General features: G+C 37.6%; 1 protein-coding gene across 1 annotated transcript in view; it reads right to left on the bottom strand.

Annotated features, from left to right (window-relative positions):
• Positions 1 to 21,311, bottom strand: part of EIF2B3 (eukaryotic translation initiation factor 2B subunit gamma) — a 209,080-nt gene that overhangs the window by 80,181 nt on the left and 107,588 nt on the right. The window contains exons 7-8 of the mRNA XM_060231736.1: positions 7,106 to 7,236; positions 6,308 to 6,498 (exon numbers count right to left, since the gene is read on the bottom strand). Coding sequence (XP_060087719.1) covers positions 6,308 to 6,498; positions 7,106 to 7,236 — 322 coding nt within the window. The remainder of the gene's footprint in view (positions 1 to 6,307; positions 6,499 to 7,105; positions 7,237 to 21,311) is intronic.

The following is a 21,311-nucleotide window of genomic DNA, read 5'->3' on the forward strand; positions in this document are numbered from 1 at the left end:
CAATAGAATGCTTGATTGGATTAGATGTGATATGCAGAGGGGTAGTAGGTGTGGAGATATCAGCATTGGTAATGAGACAGGCAACCCAGGTCTCAATTCCCTCCAGAAGGATTCAGTCCAGGAGGATGCAAAGAGTAAATGAAAAGTACTTTGATATTAGAAACTGCAACATTCAATTGCTGACCAAAGAGTAGCAGTGCTCTCAGAAAAGAATTCCAAATTAGAATTAGAAATTAGAACAAAATAGAGGAACTGCTTAAATTGCAATTGTAAATAAAGCTCAAAACAATGCATCCTCCAGGACTGCACTCAGAGCTAGTTTTTCTGTCTCATTACCAATGTGTGCTATTATCATTTGGCATCTGAAATCAAGTGTTCTAATTCCTAATCATAGTCCTTTTTGAAAGAAAATAAATCCAGATGGAAACAGAGAAATCCAATCTTTTTTTTTAACACCTTTTCAGAATAAGCCAAAATAATTTCCTCATTGTACATTGTGCTTGTCAGAAGAATCCACACACCCATCCACCGTTCCGAAGAAGTGTGCTTGCACACAAAAGCTTATACCTGGATGTTGTTGGTCTTAAACATGCCATGCGACTCATTCCAACTTTGTTCATTCTCTCTCTCTCTCTCTCCCCCCTCACTTCCTCACCAAAAGAGGAGCAGCAGCCAGGAAGAAGGAGGCAGAAGCTCTGTGTGTATGGGGGGAGGGCAGAAGCTTGTCTTCATACCTTTCCCACATGAAGCAGGAAGCAGCCACCGAGATGTGTGTGTGTCTGAGAGACAGACAGACAGACAGAGAGGGAGGGAGGGAGGGAGGGAGGGAGGGAGGGAGGGTGGCAAGAGGCAGAAAACAGGAAGCAAAGAGCCACTGAGGAAGCTGGGGGAAAAACCAAGCTACCATGCGGCTGCAGTAGCAGCCCTGGAAAAGGAAGCAGGAGAAGAAGGTTGTTTGGGGGACGGATTTGAGCCTTGTGTGGGACAGATGCTGCTCACGGGACACATGTTTGACACCCCTGCCATTGAGTATGGACCTCAAAGCGGCCATTTTCTGTAGGGGAACTGATCTGACTTCAGCTTTCCATCTCTTCCCCACTCCCTGCAGCCTCTACCTAGGAAAAGCATGGTCTTTCTCCACACTGAGGACCAAAGTAGCGTACGTCATTCTCCTCTTCCCCTTTGGATCTGCACAACAACCCTGTGAGATAGGTTAGGCTGAAAGTCTGTGATTGGTCCAAAACACCCAGTCAGCTTCCACAACAAGAACTTGGGTCTGGCAGACCCTGTTCTGAAGTGCTAATTCCTATGCCACACCAGCTGTCATAGGGGTGCTGAACAGTGGCAAGCAGTCAGGCCTAGGGTAGCCAACATCCAGGTGGAGCCTGAAGATCTCTTGGTATCACAACTGATCTCCAGACAACAGATCTCTCTCCCCCAGGAGAAAATAATTGCTTTGGAGAGTGGACTCTATGGCATTATATTCAGCCAGTTTGGTGTAGTGGTTAAGTGCGTGGACTCTCTTTTTTTTTGTAAACACAATTTTTATTTAGTAACATATGGTAACAAATTCTATTTCTTGCATCATTAATAACTTCTTTTATCTAACCCATATATTACTTTTCACCCACCCCTGCCCCCGTTACTTGACCTCCACCGATGTTATTTACTTAAAATACTAATATTTAAAGGTACCCTTAACAAACAAAACCAAAAATTAATATTCTTCTTTGTTCTAAAACTTAATCATTATCAAAAATTGTCCAATGTCTTTTTATTTTCCACTCCATCTTAAAAACTTCTAAAACATAGTCTCTTAAAGTTCTTGTTAATTTGTCCATTTCACTCCATGTCATAACTTTTACAATCCAATCCCATTTCTCTGGTATTTTTTCTTGCTTCCACAACTGCGCATATAATGTCCTAGCAGCTGAAAGCAAGTACCAAATTATAGTTCTATCTTCTTTTGGAAATATTTCCATTTGTAATCCCAACAGAAAAGTCTCTGCAACTTTCTTAAATTCATATCCCAAAATTTTAGAAATTTCTTGTTGAATCATCTGCCAATACTTTTTTGCTCTTTCACAAGTCCACCACATATGGTAGAAAGAACCTTCGTGTTTTTTACACTTCCAACATCTATCTGGCATCTTGTTGTTCATCTTTGCCAATTTTTTAGGAGTCATATACCATCTGTACATCATTTTAAAACAGTTTTCTTTAATACTCTGACATGTCCAAAGCTTCATAGAATTCTTCCACAAGTATTCCCAAGTTTCCATCTGTATTTCTTTATTTACATTAATTGCCCATTTAATCATTTGAGATTTCACTACTTCATCCTCTGTAGACTATTTTAAAATTAATTTATACATTTTTGAAATTAATTTTTATGTCTTCAAGTAGAACTTTTTCCATTTCTGTTTGTTCTTTTCTTATTCCTTCAGTTTTGATATCATTATCCACCAAACTCTTTATTTGTTGCATTTGGAACCAATCATATTTATTATTTAGCTCTTCCGCAGTTTTCAATTCTATTTTGCCACCTTTGATTATATGACAACCACTTTTCTTCACCTATCTCAGCTGTTATCTTTATTACTTCAGTTGGCACTATCCATAACGGTCTTCTCTCATCTCCATATTTCTTGTATTTCATCCATGTATTTGACAAATTATTTCTTATATAATGGTGAGAGAAAAAAACGCCCATCTTTTTTCCATAATACATATACGCATGCCAGCCAAATTTATTTCCATGACCTTCTAGTGCTAAGAGTTTTTTATTTAACAGAATTATCCATTCTTTTATCCACACTAAACAAACTGCTTCTTGATATAATTTTAAATTTGGTAATTGAAATCCACCTCTCTCTTTTGCATCTGTCAGAATTTTCATTTTAATCCTTGGTTTCTTCCCAGCCCACACAAATTTACAGTCATGGATTGTCACTTTTTCTTGTATTTTCAACAAGATGATGTGCTTTCATTCTCCCTTCTACCTCCTGCACTTTCTTAGATGTTTCCTCTGTCTCTTTTCTGAGATCTTCCATATCTTTTTTAATCTCTTCAATAATTTCTTTTATAGATGCAGTTATTATCTCTTTCATGCCTTTCATCATTCTGGCCTCCATTGCCTCTAATTGATTCTGCATTTTCTCCGATGAAGTAGCCCTTGTACGGGTTTGCTTGTGTTCTGACATTTAAAAACACCGAAAATTTTGATCTCACCAATTTCAAATTTGGCTATCAAGTTCAAAAGATTAGAGCTTGCTTTTTACAACAAGCCTAATTTCGCCATCCTCAGAGCTTCCCCAACCGAGATATTAATTTAAAAAGTTTTTAAATCCTTCAAAATGGCGGTCGCGACTTTTTGCTTCTCTCTAAAAAAAAATTCTTTTTCCTTTTAAAGGCTTCTAAGGTCCATTATGAATAATATGACCAACAGTATTTAACTTCTTATCATCACCTCAATCATTTCCAACTATTTTTAATGTCCCGAACACTTTAAAAATATTATTTTAATTTTAACCTCCTTGCAATGGCCACCAATGTTTCTCTATGATATTATAATCCTAGAGTAGGCTTTTCATCTGCTACTTCCTGCTTTACTTGCCACCAAATCCCATTTTCGCTGGTAAAGAGATCTCACGATACTTGACGTACTTCCTGCGTTGACTGTATATGCTGCAGGTCTGTGACGATGCTCTTTTTTCAAAACCGCAAGTAGATCAAACAAATTCCTTCGCACTTTTTAGCACTGTTCTTTAAATTTACAAAGTCCAAATTTCACCTCTTCCTCCCTTCTCCTTCCAAGCTTTCTAGATTTCCATTTCCCACCTTCTGAATTTATTCTGTTTAACTGCAAATAGTCCCGGAATGAAAGATAGTAATCTGTACCTTTTCTTCCAATTATCCAGATCCACACCGGTCTTGTGTAGCTTTAGATGTTTAGCAATGTCCAAGAAAGTTAGGATTCTGTCGAGCTTATGTTAAATAAATGACTCTGAGAACTTGTGCAGATGATGAAAATGCAACTCTTCTCCAGAGACCCCTCAAAGCCTCAAAGGAGCACCCCCCCCCCCGGGACTCCCTTTTAGCCAAGGTAAATCTCCTCAAAGTTTTCTGTGCATATCTTAGACTAATCTCTAACTGAGAAAAGTAGGCAGTAGACATTCATTTCCCTTCCACTACCCCGAACAGAAGTTCCAGCCTGCTCCCGTTATGAGAAGCAGCTCAGCTTGGCATTTTCCTTCCCCGGAAGTCCAAGTGCGTGGACTCTTATCTGGGAGAACCGGGTTTGATTCCCCACTCCTCCACTTGCAGCTTCTGGAAAGGCCTTGGGTTAGCTATAGCTCTCGCAGAGTTTGTCCTTAAAAGGGCAGCTGCTGTGAGAGCCCTCTCACCCCCATCCACCTCACAGGGTGTATGTTGTGGTGGAGGAAGATAAAGGAGATTGTGAACCGCTCTGAGACTCTGAGATTTGGAGTGGAGGGCAGGATATAAATCCAGTATCATCATCAGCAGCAGCAGCAGCTGAGGCCTCTTTTACTGACAGAACCAAGCTTGGTTGCCTAGCAACACCCTCTGCCTAGCAGCTTTCACAGTGGCCCTATCCTCATCTGTCCTGGGTGAAGCTGAGGTGAGTAGGGAGGGAGAGAGTGACCTCTGAGAAAATGCTCTGTGTGGCTAGGTAGGCCTTGCCACCTACTCACATTACCACCTTTGTTCCTTGTCTCTTTGCCATCTCCCTGCCAGCATTGCCTACTTTCTTTTCTGAATGCCAAAGAGTGTGGGTATGTGACAGCGGGCAGCAGTAAGGAGTGGACTCAGCCAATGGAATACAAGGGAACTTGAGTGGTGGTTGACAGAGCAATGGGTGATCAGGTGAATTGCCCCTAGTCCCTTAGGGCTTTTATTAATAGGAGAGTTGCCTTGACAAGGACTTCAAAACATCCTTTCTTCCCACTTGGCAAAACCACTTTCTGTTCAGCATCTCTAAATATGGCACCTAGAGGTATGCACAAAAATTTATAAAAACTATTTTTCAGGTTTGGATATACCAAAACCAAAAAATAACAGTATATACCAAAATTTCTGATACTGGGATTTAAGAAATAATCAGTATTGCTAAATTTATTTGACTTTATACTTTCTGTTTCCTCCTCAAGTCATGGCAGAACAGTGGCACACTTTAGCAACTGAAGGGTACACATTTAAGAACATAAGAGAAGCCATGTTAGATCAGGCCAATGGCCCATCCAGTCCAACACTCTGTGTCACACAGTGGCAAAATTTTTATATATACACACACACACTGTGGCTAATAGCCACTGATGGACCTCTGCTCCATATTTTTATCTAAACCCCTCTTGAAAGTGGATATGCTTGTGGCCGCCACCTCCTGTGGCAGTGAATTCCACATGTTAATCACCCTTTGGGTGAAGAATTACTTCCTTTTATCCGTTTTAACCTGTCTGCTCAGCAATTTCATTGAATGCCCACGAGTTCTTGTATTGTATTAAAGGGGCTATGTCTCTTTAAATACTTTCTCCTTTCCTCCCTGAGACATACTGTAGCAATTTTTCTCTAGACCAGTTTCGTAAGGGATCCTGGAGGTTTTTGCATCTTCTAGGCATGGAGCAGGGGTCACTGAGGATGTATGTGTATGGATGAAGGATTTGTAAATTTCTTGAATTGTGCAGGGGTTGGACTAGATGGTTCCCTTCCAACTCTTATGATTCTATGAAATGGCTTTTGCAAAGCCAAGCTATATGTGAGGAATTTGGAAGTGGTGTTGAGTTCACTAGAAGGTGGGTAAACTTGCACTGCTTCAGCTGAGCCTGAATAAAAGTCAAATAATATTGCCTTTTATTCAGACTCAGCTAGATCAGTAGCCGAATCAGACTAGAAAATCTGATTTGGTTGAATAAATATCTAAAAAATACAGATAAGGTATTTTTCAGGTATGTATTCAGCTTGGTATATTCCAAGCGCACGCTCCTAATGGCACCCCTCAAAACAACTTCTCTGAATTATCCTGGCAAATGAACCCCCTGAAACCCTAATTGAATCTCACCTGTTACAACTCCTCACTATGACCAGAGCTTGTTGGACTGGAAGTAATTACTGGTCTCCAAATCTTAACATTTCAGACTGATTATGTGGTTGCCCACAGGAAGAATACTCTGGATTTGTGCATTTGTGACCATAAAACAGTGAACCTTCCTACACCTTTGTCAAGCCAAAAAGACAAATGAGTATGCAAATGTTCTTGTCCTATGCTGAATGCCATTTTTTGCCTCACCTGTCTGTTAGCTTCGATGTACTGTCCAAGGGTGTTTACTCGGTAGCACAGCCCCTCTTTCATGATATGAACATAGCAACGAACTTTCTTTCCACAGAACACTTCATTTATATCTCCTCTGTGATTATTCCACCAAAAGTTGTCTGTATCCAAGTCAAACAGGTTATCATCCTTCATGAAGCTATAGATATCTATAAAAATACACATAAAAGTGAGATTAGATGGATCACCATTGTATGGTATTTTAAAAGGATAACTGAGAAAAGGGGATAGCACATTTTTGCATGTATACTTCCTTGTGCTGTACAGTCTGCACTGAAGCTGGAGAAAAGAACTGCTGAGCTTTATGGCCTTGGTTTAAAGACTCAGCCTTTAGATGCCATTGTGTTACATTACTGGCCCAAAGCCTTGCATAGATTTAAAAATAGCAGGCAAGCACTACACTAGAAGCACAGGTCTAGATCATGTAGTAATTTTCCTTTAACAGAAATTGGGCAATTTTTGCTAATTCCTCCTCTTCCTGCAGTCCCCCAACTTCTGCTTCATGCTGTTTTTGAGAATTTCCAGTCCCCAGCAGCAGCATTTCGGGGGGTGGGTGGGTATTTTGGGCTGCAGTAGGGGTGTGGGTGAGAAAAATCTCTGCTGATGGAAATCCCTTCCATCAGCAGAAAAATCTGCAGAATCCAAACCATATCCTCAATGTGATTTTTCCAAACACAATTTCAGTTTATATCTGCTCCATATGCATCAGATTCCTTTCTCACATAGATTTTCTAAAATTCTATATCTTACACTAACCTAATGACTTCTGATCCTTTTTCTTTTCATCCTGCTCTTTGTTGCTTTGCCCTTGTTGCAAAGGTGCTGGTGAGCAGAATTGCTTTCTCACTAAATATGGAATCAGCTCACTCCTGATTGATGTGAATGATCTAGGGGGAAAAAACAAACAGAGAGTTCAAACAGGGCATATTTGGGGAGGACAGATGATCATCTGTAACTGGTATTCAAGCGACCATTTGTAAAGTGACATAGAGGGATTCCGCACCTTCTAGAACCTTCTAGAAGTCTACAGAAATTTAGTCAGGGTGTGGAAGCTTCAGTGCCTCTTCTCAGGGGAGAAATGTGCTTGGATCCACTGCAGATTGGACTTCCATCCACAAAGCATGATCTTCTGGCCTCCCTTTGCAGGGGGTTCCCTGTTCTCCCAGAACAACAGGGGAAGGAGAGGAAGTTGCACTTTGCAGGCAAGAATCCTTCCAGCTGTAGAAGTGCTCCACTGGATCGAATCCCTGTCCTCTATGTACATACCCCATGAAAAGCAAAGCATGCTTTCCCACTCAGATCCTTCAGATAAACCAGTTGTGAGGAAAGATTGCATACCAGCAGAGATGACCATTCAAATAACTGAATTCATTGCAAGAGGATATAATGATGGCTGCAGCAATCAACAACTTTACAAGGTATTAGATAGATTCATGGAGCATGAGTCTATCAATAGCTACTAGCCATGGTGACTGAGGGGAACCTCCACATTCAGAGGCACTAAACCTCTGAATCCCAGAGCCAGGAACCAACATCAGGGAAAGGCCTCAACCTCTATGCCCTGTTGTTGGCCATCTAGAGGAACTGGTTGGCCATTATGTGAGACAGGATGCTGGACTAGGTAGAGCATTGGTCTGATCCAGCAGAGCTTTTCTATCTTTCTTAAGTTAGGGGGAGTGAATTTCCATATAGACCCTTTTCAAGGCAGGACCAAGAGGAAGTTATACATTCAGCTACAGATGTGACATCAAGAAAAATGTGTGAGACTCTCTCCTTAGATGAACTGTAGCCTTTCCCCAAACCTCTGTAGTAGAAAGGCAACAGAGAGCCCCTTTACTCTCCAATCTGAACATGGTGGGGCCAGTTTCCACATGAACTCTTGTTAAGGAGACAGGTGGCTATATAAGAAACAGCAGCAACACTCTAGCAAGGTGTTTCCAAAGAAAGAAAATATTTCCATTTTTAAAAAGGCAACATAAAAATAGAAAGTACAATCATAAATATATCTACTCATAAGTAAGCTCATTTTATTCTATGGAGCTTATTCCCAGGATTGAATCCACAGTTTACTGCAAAAACACACATTTAATTAGACCATTTGTGATCTTTAATATGCCCAGGAAAAGGAAAAAAAATTGTTTGTTTGTCCCCTTAAAGAGCCCTGTGGCGCAGAGTGGTAAAGCTGCAGTACGACCTGAACATATGAAGCTGCCTTATACTGAATCAGATCCTTGGTCCATCAAAGTCAGTATTGTCTACTCAAGACTGGCAGCGGCTCTCCAGGGTCTCAGGATGAGGTTTTTCACACCTATTTGCCTGGACCCTTTTGAGTTGGAGATGCCAGGGATTGAACCTGGGACCTTCTGCTTACCAAGCAGATGCTCTACCACTGAACCACTGTCCCTCCCCATAGTTTGATCCTGGCAGAAGCTGGGTTCAGGTAGCTGGCTCATGGTTGACTCAGCCTTCCATCCTTCTGAAGTCGGTAAAATGAGTTCCCAGCTTGCTGGGGGGAAAGTGTAGATGACTGGGGAAGGCAATGGCAAACCACCCCGTAAAAGGTCTGCTGCAAAAACGTTGTGAAAGTAACGTCACCCCAGAGACGGAAACAACTAGTGCTTGCACAGGGGACTACCATTACCTTTATCCCCTGCAAGCGGGCTCAGGGCGAGTCATAGCATTCTTGCCATACTATTAATAAAATAAATAATAATAAAACACCTATCTAAGATGTTTTCTACATTTGGATAGGCATGTAGTTTCCCCAAACAGAGCAGCGGCAAAGGGGCTTCCACATGACAGATTTCACCTTTGTTTCCCTGCCCTAGTGCCCCATAGAAGGACATCTCCTTCCACACCACCAGAACTTTTTCAGTTTTTATTACCATACTGGCAATTAGATAACCTTATTTCTTTGTAACAGTATGTCTAACAGGTTCTCTGAATTACTAGCTTTCATTTTTAAAAGTCTGTAGCCCCTTTCCTGAAAAAGATATGTCTTTTTGTGTCTTATGTGCCGTCAAGTTGCGTATGACATAACAACCCTAGGAATTAATGACCTCCAAAACATCCAATCCTTAATAGGTCTTGCTCAAGTCTTGAAAACTGAAGACCATGTCTTTACTGTGTCAATCCATCTCACGATGGATCTCACTTTCCTACTGCCTTCAACTTTTCCTAGCATTATTGTCTTTTCAATTAGTCTGGTCTTTTCATGATATGACCAAAGTATGATAGCCTCAATGTTTAATTTCAGATTCTAGGGAGAATTCAGGCTTGATTTGATCTAAACCCCACTTATTTGCCTTTTTGGTGGTTCATAGTTTCTGTAAATCTCTCCTCTAGTATCACAATTGAAATAAATAATTTTTCTTTTTGTTGGCTTTCTTCATTTTCCAACTTTCACATCTGTATATAGTAATGGGGAATGCCATAGTAGAATTATCTTGGACTTGGTCTCCAGTGACATTTCTTCACACTCAAGGATCTTTTTCTAGTTCATTCATGACTGAGAATAAATAAGCTGAGAATGCACAAAAGCTGTTACACATGTTGTTATCATATTCTATCAATAAAATCTCAAAAATAAAATCCCAAAATCTCCTTAAGATCGCCGGACTGAAAGAAGCTCGATTATCCATCACCAGAGCCAGAGCGTTCTTTGTAATAGCCCCCACTCTGTGGAATGTCCTCTCCAAAAACATCTTTTATTTATTTTATTTGATTTATATCCCGCCCTCCCTGTCGAAGCAGGCTGAGGGACCTGCCACAGTTCCGCAGGGCCTGTAGGACCAAACTGTTCAAACTTGCTTTCAATGGTTAGGGGGAGGTGTCTGTTATTCCACAGCACTGGCAATCTCATGGAACTGAAAGAACTGAAACCAAAAACATTGGAATAATCAGAATATCAATGTACATCTTGGACATGATGATTTTAAAATGTATGGAAATTATTGTATATCTGGTTTTAAAATTTTATGTTTGTTTTAATTGTTGTGAGCCGCCCTAAGCCCATTAGGGGAAGGCAGGATATAAATTTGATGAAATAAAAATAAATAAATAAAATGATAGTCAAACAAAAGAGAAGAATGGTTCCTGGGGGAAAATGCCATATGGGCAAGAACCAAGAGAATCCAAACTTTCCTGCCCACATGGCAGCCATCCAAGTCTTGCTGAGATCTTTCCAAAAACTTTGGAGCAAAGCAGGTTTGTGCATATTGGATAAACGCCAGGAAAATTCTGGAGGAAGGAGGTGCACCAGTATGCTAAGGGGAAAGAGGGAAAAAGCAGCTTCCCAGTAGTATTGAATCCAGGGCAAATAGCCTGTGTGGAAAGGGTCCACGTTCAACAGTCAATATTCAGTTATACAAAAGAGAATGGTCAAAACTGAGGTATTCATTTTGAAATGTAAATTGGATAAATTAGTTACATCGAAAAAACTCCCTGTTCTATCAACTAAAAAGGCTAGACTAGAAATCACTTCAAAGATCTTGCAATAATATGAATATCAAGTTTTAGCAGGCATCTGTGCAGGCATTTCTTCCCCCCACCCTTCTGCTTAGTAACTTGTAATGGCATTTGGCTGAAAGCAATAGACTTTCTGGTACTGAAACATTTATTTGGAAGGAGGAGGTTAACACGCAATATGTATGCTCCAAATTTAAAACAGCATGAATGTATTATTTAACGACATAGTGAATTTTGTGCAAAAAGATATCCCATCAGGTAAAGGCTTTAACAATGTAAATATTTTTTGAATAGATAAAAATAATTCTATCTAACACTCCCAAACTTCTTGTTTCCTTCCCTGTAATTTTTGTCTTGGACATGATTTGTTGCATTTAAAAGATTTTTGGAGATAACGTAATCTTAACATTAAGGTTTATACTTTTTATTATCTCTTCCAAAAGAGTTACTTTTAAGCAGTTTATTGTAATGATCTCTTACCTGGTATTATTAATTCTGAAATAGGTCAATCAATGAACAGTTTATGACTACGCCTATCAATAGTCCAGAATTTTTCACACTTTATGCATTCTAAAAGAATATGGAGATTGAGTATCAATTTGTTGATAAATGTACATGTTGTACACAGGGCCGGCCCTAACACCAGGCAAACTAGGCAACTGCCTAGGGCACTGACCTTCTGGGAGTGCTGAACTGGGTGCCCCCATGTGACTCTATGACATTATCAGTGCAGGGGAGGGGTGTCAGCAATTAGTCTTCCCTAGGGTGCCAGACAGTCTAGGACCGGCCCTGGATGTACGGGTACTTAAAAATGAGTGAAGGTTTTTTCTTTTTTGTAAGATTAACAGGCTGGGAAAGATACCTTGGGAAATGGTTCTGGATGCTGTCAAACAGGAATCATAAGTATATTTGAATTTTACAATGAACTGAGATTTAAAATAACACTGAAAAAGAACAAAAAATTAAATAGATGGGGAAAGGATGTAAAAGTTCTCTATGTTAAAATGTTCTGCAAAAACTAAACCACTGCAGGAGTTTATCCAATCATAAAATACTACTAAACCTAGAAAAATCCTTACACTTTATGAAGCACTCCGAGAAAGAAACATAGTATATAAATTATTATTCATACTTTTATGAGAATGCAAGAACAGACTAACACAAGGTAATGGATGTTTATAGCAAAATATGCTAATTTAGATCAAATTGGATTTATTACTTGTAATAATAAGATAATATTAAGGAGTAACAATTGATGAAAGTAATACAGAAACCATATTTGTTTTTCCTGATGCTGAGAAGGCATTTGATTGAATTGAGTGGAAATACTTATTTGAGGTACTGTATTGCTTTGAGCTTGAAGAAAGACTGTTTAATAATGAACCCAGAACACCTTTACTTGATAAACGAAATTTTTCTCTAACATTCCAACTATACTGAGGAAAAAGACAAGGCTGTCTCCTGCTATATTTGTTGAATCATGTAACAGGTGGAGGGAAAAGCTGGGAAAAGGGCATCATATTAGGTGTGATATAAGGCTTGGAGTCAAATCCGTAACTTCAAAATATTGTTGTATGCTGATGCTATTATATCTACCCTGACTAAAGCGGCAGTGTCTTTACCTTCATTATTTACCTTTGCCATAAGAACAGCCCTTCAGGATCACACATCCTGTTTCACATAGTGACCAACTAGTTGCCCTGGACAGTCAACAAACAAGGCATGAAAGCCAAGGTCTCTAGAGTTGTCATTAAACATATAAAAATCATTTGTGGTAATTTAATGAATATTGGGGAGATTAAAGAAATGGGGTTAAAGGACTTATGCTTTTATTTTTTTTCTTAGTTTTTGTATATCTATTTTTATTGTAATTCTTTATAATTTATTTTGTTTTGAGCGAATGTGATTGTGTTGCTTCAGCCAATGTTTAATTGTAAGCTGCTAATGTTTCTTAGTATTATATATATTTTGTAATATTTCAATAAAATGTTGGTAAAAGTTAAAAAAAATAAAGATTACAGATGATTCCAGCAATTAATATCAATAAATTTCAAAAATGGTTTGTGTTTAAAATCATTTTTAATATCAATACCTTCCTTAATCTTGTCAAATTGGTAATGCATATTGATGAACTACATTTGGAGTAATAACCAAGGGTTGAGCTTTGAAACTATAGGTAAACTTAATTTGCCAAATGTTATTATTTTAAAGCAATCTTTGTATTCAAGAAGTTTTGGGAAAACTTTAAAAAAAAAATAGACTAGATACATCCCTATTAACTTGTCAATCTTTCTGCTTGACTGAATTTTTCAATGGAATCTTATCTAGTGTTGTAATCCTTAAATATGTTACTGAGTAAGAATGGTTCTTTGGGTAGATGAGAGATTGCATCCCATTTGAAAGATGCTTCTCTATGCAGACAACGCCCACCTGTATTTGTTAATGGATGAACAGCTGGATTCACCTCCAGACATCTTAGACTGGGCACTGGGGGCCATGGCTGGTTGGTTCAGACAGAGTTGGTGAAGCTATATCCATCAAAGATGGAGGTCCTGTACTTGAGTTGTGGGGTCTTGGGCAGGGAAATCTGTCTTCCTCCTCTGGATGGGGTATCATTAAGTGCCTGCATTCAGGGTTCAGGGCCTAGGTGTGACAGCTGCCAAATCTGCCTTTTCCCATCTTTGGCAGGTTTGGAAGCTAGTTCCCTACCTCTCTTCCCATGACTTGGCTACAGTGATCCATGCAATGGTCACTTCCATATTAGACTACTGTAACTCACTCTACATGGGCTTACCCTTGTGCCTGATTTGGAAATTGCAACTGGCGCAGAATGCAGCACACTTACTATGATGCCTTTATGGGTGCATATTCAGCCAGTCCTCCGCAGACTGCACTGGTTCCCAATAGAGTTCTGAATCAGGTTCAAGGTTTTGGTTCTAACCATTAAGGCTCTGAATGGCCACGGACCAACACACCTGCGGTACCACCTCTTCCCGTATGTCCCACAAAGAACCTTAACATCAGTTGATCAACGTCAGCTGGCAGTCCCAGAGGTCCGTTTGGCTTGACAAAGGCCAGAGCTTTTTCAGCCCTGGCCCCAACCTGGTGGAATAAGCTCCCCATAGAGATCAGGGCCCTGTGGGACCTACTACTGTTTTGCAGGGCCTGTAAAATGGAGCTCTTCCACTGGGCTTTTTGCTAAGGCCATGGACACTTTATAGAGTGGCCTTTCCTACAGCAATTGGCCCAGACTTGCTCTCTGACTGCTCATGAATTATCTGAACTGAACTGGAATTAGAATATTAATGAGCAGACTTAGGTAGTTATCATCTTGCTGTTTAACACTGCTTATACATATGGTTTTATACTGATAACTTTTATAGTTTATATTCTTATGTTATAATTATATGTTGTATTATGGTTTGTTTGTAACCCTCCGTGAGCCTGTTTTGGCAGGACGGGCAGGTTAGAAGTCCCATAAATAAATAAATAAAAATGTTTACCTTGAATTATTTTATATACACCTTATTTTAAAAGCTGTTTTAATATTGAAATGTTTTGATGGTCATCAGCTTGGGATTCCTATCTGGGTGGACAGACAGCATAGAAATGGTATAAATAAATAATAACTAGAATTCCTAAGAAAAAGTAAACTGATGATATTTGAGATAACTCTCAGATAGTTTATTTTACTTATTCAGTGCATAAAAAGGTAAAGGTAGTTCCCTGTACAAGTGCCAGTCGTTTCAAACTCTGGGGTGACGTTGCATTACAACATTTTCATGGCAGACTTTTTTTTTACGGGGTGGTTTGCCATTGCCTTCCCCAGTCATCTACACTTTTAAGCCTTACTGATGAACAGAGCAACTTAAAATTAAAAACTATTACAATTTTAAATGAATGCCAGTTTCCAAGAAGCAGAATTCTGTGTCCCACCCCCTATAATTAAAAACACTTCATCAAATACTGCAGCACCTATTGAGACATGACAGAACATCGACAGGCTCAGATTCACATTAATTGGGATGGGAATGGAGGAAAAAGTCCCAGACATTAGATGGTTAAAACAATTTTATTTGCTAACATATGGTAACAAATTATATTTCTTGCATCATTAATAACTTCTTTTATCTATCCGATATATTACTTTCTACCCACCCCTCCCCCTGTTACTTGACCCCCGCCGGTGTTATTTACTTAAAATACTAATATTTAAAGGTACCCTTAACTAATAAAAACAAAAATTAATATTTTTTAAAAAACTTAATCATTTTCAAAAATTGTCCAATGTCCTTTTATTTTCCAAACTTTTTCTACATATCTTCTGAACTTTTTCCACTCCATCTTAAAAACTTCTAAATCATAGTCTCTTAAGATTCTTGTTAATTTGTCCATTTCACTCCATGTCATAACTTTTACAAACCAATCCCATTTCTCTGGTATTTTTTCTTGCTTCCACAACTGCACATATAATGTCCTAGCAGCTGAAAGCATGTACCAAATTATAGTTCTATCTTCTTTTGGAAATTTTTCCATTTGTAATCCCAACAGAAAAGTCTCTGCAACTTTCTTAAATTCATATCCCAAAATCTTAGAAATTTCTTGTTGAATCATCTGCCAATACTTTTTTGCTCTTTCACAAGTCCACCACATATGGTAGAAAGAACCTTCGTGTTTTTTACATTTCCAACATCTATCTGGCATCTTGTTGTTCATCTTTGCCAATTTTTTAGGAGTCATATACCATCTATACATCATTTTAAAACAGTTCTCTTTAATACTCTGACATGTCCAAAGCTTCATAGAATTCTTCCACAAGTATTCCCAAGTTTCCATCTGTATTTCTTTATTTACATTAATTGCCCATTTAATCATTTGAGATTTCACTACTTCATCCTCTGTAGACTATTTTAAAAGTAATTCATACATTTTTAAAATAAATTTTTCATTGTCTCCAAGCAGAACTTTTTCTATTTCTGTTTGTTCTTTTCTTATTCCTTCAGTTTTGATATCATTATCCACCAAACTCTTTATTTGTTGCATTTGGAACCAATCATATTTATTATTCAGCTTTTCAGCAGTTTTCAATTCTGTTTTGCCACTTTGTATTTTTAATATTGATTATATGATAACCACATTTCTTCACCTATCTCAGCCGTTATTTTTATTACTTCAGCTGGCACTATCCATAACGGTCTTCTCTCATCTCCATATTTCTTGTATCTCATCCACGTATTTAACAAATTATTTCTTATACTAGTCAAGTCACCGCTAGAAGAAAATTTCACTTGGCAAAAGGTATTAGAATGAAGTTTCCTCAAGAGAAACAGCAAACGAGGGTCCATTCCCAGGTAACCTAGCTTGATCCATAGTTGGGCTCTATCTATTGAATCAAAAGCACCCTTCAAATCGATGAAGGCAGCATATAATTTTTTTGACCCGGTATGCATATATTTTTCAGCAAGGAAGGCCAGAGTGCAGCAGTGATCCATAGCAGATTTGCCTTTGGAGAAGCCAATCTGTTCAGGACCTATGATGTTGCCTAGGCGCATCCAGTCAGTTAATCGGAGTTCTAAATGTTTTGCATACAATTTGCCCACTATAGATAATAAACTAATGGGGCGGTGAAAAAAAGGGGTGAAAAAAAGTCCATCTTTTTTCCATAATACAAAAACGCGTGCCAGCCAAATTTATTTCCGTAACCTTCCAACGCTAAGAGTTTTTTTATTTAACAACATTATCCATTCTTTTATCCACACTAAACAAACTGCTTCCTGATATAATTTCAAATTCAGTAATTGAAATCCATCTCTAACTTCTGCATCTGTCAAAATTTTCATTTTGATTCTTGGTTTCTTCCCAGCCTACACAAATTCTGAAATTATTCTTACCATTTATCAATTTGTTTACTATCTTTCACAATAGGAATAGTTTGAAACAGATACATTATTCTTGGTAGAATATTCATTTTAATTGCAGCTATTTTACCCAGCAATGACAAATTAAGTTTATTCCATTTTAACATATCTTCATCCATTTTACGCCATAGCTTCTCATAGTTATTTTTGAACAGATCAATATTCTTCATTGTTATCTCCACATCCAAATATTTTACCTTGGAGGTAAATTCACAGCCCGTTAGTCTCTGCAACCCTTGTTGCTTATTTATTTGCATATTTTTACATAGAAGTTTTGATTTTTCTTTATTAATAAAAAGTCCCCATATTCTTGTATTTTGGCTAACAGCAAAGGTGTAGCTTGTATAGGATTTTCATTTATAAACATTATATCATCTGCAAATGCTCTGTATTTGTAAGTAAATCCTTTTATTTTTAATCCTTCTATTTCTTTATCTTCTTGAATCTGCATCAGTAATATTTCAAGAGTCATTATAAACAACAATGGGGAAAGCGGACAGTCTTGTCTTGTACCTTTGCTAATTATCATATCTTCTGTAAGATCTGCGTTTATAAATAGCCTTGCACGTTGTTCAGAATACATTGCTTTTTTCATTCTTATGAAGCTTTCTCCTAACTCCATTTTCTCCATTACTGCAAACATAAAGTCCCAATTTAAATTGTCAAATGCTTTCTCTGCATCCACAAAGAATAATGCTACTTTCTTTTCTGGATGTCTTTCATAATATTCTACAATATTTACAACAGTTCTAATATTGTCTCTTATTTGTCTTTTGGGAAGAAACCCCGCTTGATCTTCCTTTATAAAATTTACCAAATATTGTTTAAGCCGTTCTGCCAAGGTTCTTGTTTATATTTATCTTTTATGAATTGTATAATTGATCATGGTATACCATGTCCTGTTAGCTGCCCTGAGCCTGCTCCGGCGGGGAGGGCGGGATACAAATAAAACTTATTATTATTATTATTATTACTACTACTACTACTACTACTACTATTACTATTATTATTATTTTATAGTCATTATTTAATAACGAAATTGGTCTGTAATTTTTTACATTCGTGACATCTCTATCTTCCTTTGGAATCAACAGAATAACAGCTTCCTTTCATGTGTTTGGTATTTTCCCTTTTATTCTTATCATGTTCATCAACTTCTGCAATTTCGGTATTAACTCCTCTTTAAAGGTTTTAAAATATTTAGCTGTATATCCATCTGGCACAGGTGCCTTTCCATTTTTCATTGCGTTAATTGCTGCTTCAATTTCTATCTATTCAATTGGATCATTCAAAACTTTTCGCATATTTTCTGTTAAGGGTTTTATTTTTATCTTTTGTAAATATTCATCCATCTTTTCTTTATTTATTTTAACACCTTTAAACAACTTGGCATAAAAATCTCTTTTTATTCCCTCTTGGCTAACCACCTCTTTTCCATCTACCACAATTTTATTAATTTTATTTTCTCTCTTTTTCTTCAGTTGCCAAGCCAAATATTTTCCAGGTTTGTTTGCTCCCTTGAAAGATTTCTGCTGCAATCTTTTCAAATTCCATTCCAATTCTTTATTTAACAAATGTCTCATTTGCGTTTGTAGTATTGTAATTTCTCACAAACAGTGAGGGGAGCCCTGGAGAAGGAGGATGCTTGCTCCAATAGAAAATTAATTATGGATACTCCCCATGACTCGAACCCTCTGATCCCCTTCGACCATCTCCTCCAACTCATAAAGCCATTACTGGTTCAAGATGCTTCTGTTCAACATCGTAGATTCAAAAACGTCTCCAAGCCCTGGTTCGATAAAGAATGCAAGCAAGCAAGAAGAGATCTAAAATCAGCGTATCATGCATATAAGAACTCTGAGGGCCTTGATTCTCTGTGTGCACAATACCATCTTTCATGCTCTAAGAAATTATACAAACAACTGATTGCCACAAAGAAGCGTGAGGCCATGAAAGTGCTGTGGAATAGCATTATACAGTCATCCAAGGAGAAGGTCTTGACAGGGTTTTGGAAACTGATCTCGAGCCACTCCTGCAGAGACATCTCCCCCATTGACTCATTTGTCACCACCAAGAATTGGGAATCATTTTTTCAAGTGCTGTACTCTGATCCCCACCATTCTGCAGTTACCCAGATTCATGAGGCCCTTTCAGACCTGCCACCTTGGCCTCCAGTGATGGCTGGAGAAGTTAGATCTTTGATCAGTAAACTCAAGAGAGGCAAAGCTCCAGGCCCTGATTTTATTCCCCCAGATCTATTGAAAGATAATATAGATTGGTGGTCCTCTCTCTTGGCCCCATTGTTTTCATATATAGATTTGACAGGGGATTTACCTGAGGCCTGGAGAGAGGCTATCATCATTCCTTTTTTTAAGTCCGGGCAGAAGGATAATCCAGCCAATTATAGGCCAATCAGCCTCTTGAGTATTCTGGGCAAACTATACGCTAGCCATCTTCTAGAGAAATTGCAGTGCTGCTTCAATTTCTATCTTTTCAATTGGATCATTAAAAACTTTTTGCATATTTTCTGTTAAGGGTTTTATTTTTATCTTTTGTAAATACTCATCCATCTTTTCTTTCTTTATTTTAACACCTTTAAACAACTTGGCATAATACTTAAAAAATTCTCTTTTTATTCCCTCTTGGCTAACCACTTCTTTTGCATCTACCACAATTTTATTAATAATTTTATTTTCTCTCTTTTTCTTCAGTTGCCAAGCTGAATATTTTCCAGGTTTGTTTGCTCCTCTGAAAGATTTCTGCTGCAATCTTTTCAAATTCCATTCCAATTCTTTATTTAACGAATGTCTCATTTGCATTTGTAATATTGTAATCTCCCTTATAATTTTCTTTTTCCCTGGCCTTTTTCTCAGTTCCCCTTCTTTTTTCTTTATTTCATTTTGAATGTCCAACATCTGTTTTTCTTTCGCCCTCTTATCTTTGTTATTCAATGTAATCGATATTCCTCTCATTACTGCTTTATAAGCATCCCAGAAAGTGTGAAATTCTACATCCTCTTTATCGTTTATTTGGAAGAAAGCTTTAGTTTCATTTTCTAGAGATGTCACTATTTCTTTATTCTGTAGTAAATCTTCATTCAATCTTCATCTCTCAACTTCTTAGACAATTTTGTAATCCACATTATTGGCTTATGGTCAGCTCCAATTTTAGGTAAAATCTCTATTTTCTTTGTTATAAGGCCTAAGTCTTTAGTGCCCCACAACATGTCAATTCTGGAAAATGTTTTATGTCTTGCTGAAAAAAAGGTATAGTCCCGCACTTCAGGATTAAATATCCTCCATATATCCTCCAAATTTTCTTATTTGACCAATTCAAAAAAAGACTTTGCCAATTTTCCTTCCTTATTATTTTTTTTACCCCCAGACCTATCCAGTGTGTTCTTAATTGTTCCATTATTCTTAATTGTTCCCCCATTATCAAAACTTGGTCATAAGTCAGTTCATCAAATTGTTGTATAATGTCTTTTTTAAAAGCATCCTTTGCACCATTAGGTGCATACAGTCCCAATAATTTTTTTTTTGCATTTAATATTATTTCTGCTACAAATCTTCCATCTTTATCTTTAAACACTAATTTTGGCTCCAAGTCTTGTTTAATATAAAAAATCACTCCCCTTTTCTTCTGTTCAGCCAATGAATAAAATTCTAGTCCCAATTGTTTATTCCATAAAAATTTGTAATCCTTTTGTTTAATATGCACTTTTTGTAAACAAACTATATTACAATTTTGCTTTTTAATCCAATGAAATGTTGTCCTTTTTGTCCATTTACATTCCAAGACAATAATTTGTAATCCATCATGGTGCAAATTCTTTATGTTCTTCATAAAATCTACGCAGTTCCTGTGCATTTGTTATTGTGATTCTTTTCCCCTGAAGTTCAAAGCTCAAACCTTCGGGTATTATCCATCTAAACCTCATTTCATTGTCCCGTAATTTTTCTGTCAGCTTTTTATATGTTCTTCTATCATTTATCACTTGCTTTGGAAACTCCTTCATAATTCTTACTCTGCTGCCTCCCACTATCAATGTCTTTTCAAAGTTTTTGTTCATGATCTTTCCCACCATTTCTTTTGTCATGTACAGTCATAGGATTGTCACTTTTTCTTGTATTTTCAACAAGGGGAGTCATGTACTTTCATTCTCCCTTCTACCTCCTGCACTTTCTTAGATGTTTCCTATGTCACAATTCTGAGATCTTCCATATCTTTTTAAATCTCTTCTATAATTTCTTTTTTAGATGCAGTTATCATGTCTTTCATGCCTTTAATCATTCTGGCCTCCATTGCCTCTAACTGATCCTGCAGTTTCTCCAATGAAGTAGCCCTTGTATGGGTTTGCTTGTGTTCTGACACTTAAAAACACCGAAAATTTTGATCTCACCAATTTCAAAGTTGACTATCAAGTTCAAAAGATTAGAGCTTGCTTTTTACAACAAGCCTAATTTCACCATCGTCAGAGCTTCCCCAACCGAGATATTAATTTAAATTTTTTTTAAATCCTTCAAAATGGCAGTCGCGACTTTTTGCTTTTCTCTAAAAAAAATTTCTTTTTTCTT

This window comes from Heteronotia binoei, chromosome 2, assembly GCF_032191835.1.
Source record: "Heteronotia binoei isolate CCM8104 ecotype False Entrance Well chromosome 2, APGP_CSIRO_Hbin_v1, whole genome shotgun sequence".
Lineage (NCBI taxonomy): Eukaryota > Metazoa > Chordata > Lepidosauria > Squamata > Gekkonidae > Heteronotia > Heteronotia binoei.